At 40.9% G+C, this 2,027-nt stretch overlaps 1 protein-coding gene across 1 annotated transcript in view; it reads left to right on the forward strand.

Annotated features, from left to right (window-relative positions):
• The window catches only part of LOC137626037 (uro-adherence factor A-like), a 21,726-nt gene extending 20,434 nt beyond the window's left edge, over positions 1-1,292 (forward strand). The window contains exon 5 of the mRNA XM_068357121.1: positions 1,233-1,292. Within this exon, the coding sequence (XP_068213222.1) occupies positions 1,233-1,292 (60 nt within the window). The remainder of the gene's footprint in view (positions 1-1,232) is intronic.
• The last annotated feature ends 735 nt before the right edge of the window (positions 1,293-2,027 follow it).

A 2,027-nucleotide genomic window follows, 5' to 3' on the forward strand; every position in this document is an offset into this window, starting at 1 on the left:
GGGGGCTGTTAGACAGTCAGTCATAGCCGACAGAAAACCAATTACACTCCATAATTCCTGATGTATTTTTTACTATGAGTGTTTATTCTTTTAATATAAAATTCACGATAGGTATATTCGACCACTAATCCTTCCTTTCCTCTCCCTGTATTCGGCGTTGAATGATCTCCTCGGCCCTGTGGCTAGGCCTTCATCCACCCGTCCCCTCCCCAGCCGAATTTAATTTTTTTTTTTTTTTTTTTAAGGCCTTATGCTACTTTTTCTTGAAAGGCGTTTTGCCCGATTGCAATTGCGTAAAGTTGCCATTCCACCTTTGGAATACCTGTTATTCTGCTTCTCGGCTTGCAGGTACCCGCAGAAAATCGAAAGCAAATAATTTGTTATTCTTGGCGTGTTTATGAATAACAGAGCGCGGAAGTACTGTAAAGGTGTTCACAAATTCATATGATACAGGTGTTCTTGGGTGAAAGAGTGGCATTATTATTATTATTATTATTATTATTATTATTATTATTATTATTATTATTATTATTGTTGTTTTTATTTTTGTTTTTGTTTTTGTTGTTGTTATTAAAGTTGCTTGATAAGCTACACCCCTAGTTGGAAAAGCAAGATGCTCTAAGCCCAAGGGCTCCAACAGGAAGAGTAGCTTAGTGAGGAAAAGAAATGAGGAAATAAATAAGCTACAAGAGACGTCATAAACGATTAAAATGAAATATTTCAAGAACAGTAACATGAAAATTAATCTTTCATATATAAACTATAAAAGCTTTAAAGTAAGAGGTACAGACTGACTTAAGCAGTATTTTAAACAAATAATTATAGAATACATTTGCGGAAGATGACAGACAGACTGATGTAACCAGTGTTTTAAACAAATAATTCTAGAATATTTTTGTGAAAGAAGACAGACAGATGTAAGCAGTGTTTTAAACAGATAATCATAGAATATGTTGGTGGAAGGAGACAGACACAGATGTAAGCAGTATTTTAAACGAATAATTCTAGAATAAATTTGTGGGAGAAGACAGACAGGGGGACCTAAGCAGAGTTTTCAACAGATAATTAAAGAATATGGTTGTGACAAACAGACAAACATCTTTAATTCTTTAATGAGGAATGAGGGAAGTTAACGTCAATAATAATCGATTGCATTTGTTTTCGCTTTCATAAAATGACCGTGTAAGCAATACAGGTGTAGTAATGGCAATAAATGGTGATAAACAACACAGGTGTTCTTGAGTAATGGTGACACAACACAGGTGTCATTGATTGTACTGGAAGGAATATAAGGTGAAAGTCGGTTCTCTATGGGGGGATCATTTCAACAAGGGAGAAAGACTGGAACGTCCCTGGGGTGGAAGAGTGGACCGCGATGGATTTCCAGATTTCCAGCAAACCTGGAAACGCGTTGGGCGCAACAGCCGTCTTCCTCCAACCTCCTCCTCCTCCTCCTTCCCTCTCCTCCTCCTCCCCCACCACCACCTCCACCACCACCTCCACCACCATTCTGCTTTGCTCCAGTTTATCACTAGACTGCGTGACAGTAGGAGCGTGCAGGCTCCGTGTCCGTAGCACCTCCTCTCACACACTCACACTCACACACGCACACTCGCACACCTGGTCTTCTCTTCCCTTTCCATCCCCAGCCGGACACGTCTCGTGCCACGAAGTGGAGACAAGTCATATTAAATCCTTTTTAAGTGACTTTTGACTTCGTTTCGTTGAGAAATTGTGATTTTTTAATCGGAAGAAAACGGTTTGTTGTGCTTCAAGTAAGTTTTCGTATTTTCTATGTACTGAGAGGAAAGAGAGAGGGAGAGTAGAGAGTGGAAAAGAGAGAGAAAGAGCAGATCGGGGTGAGGAGAGGAGAGTAATCGCAGTGGGTGAAAAGTCCCGAATATGTGAGAGAGGGGGCATAGCAGCGACCCGCCCTTCGCTTCGACGACCCCGGGGACGTCCCTCGAATCCGGACGGCGTCCTTTGCCTATCCATGAGGTGATCCTGCTGTTAGCTCATGAAAAGGC

Source organism: Palaemon carinicauda, chromosome 33, assembly GCF_036898095.1.
Source record: "Palaemon carinicauda isolate YSFRI2023 chromosome 33, ASM3689809v2, whole genome shotgun sequence".
Taxonomy (NCBI): domain Eukaryota; kingdom Metazoa; phylum Arthropoda; class Malacostraca; order Decapoda; family Palaemonidae; genus Palaemon; species Palaemon carinicauda.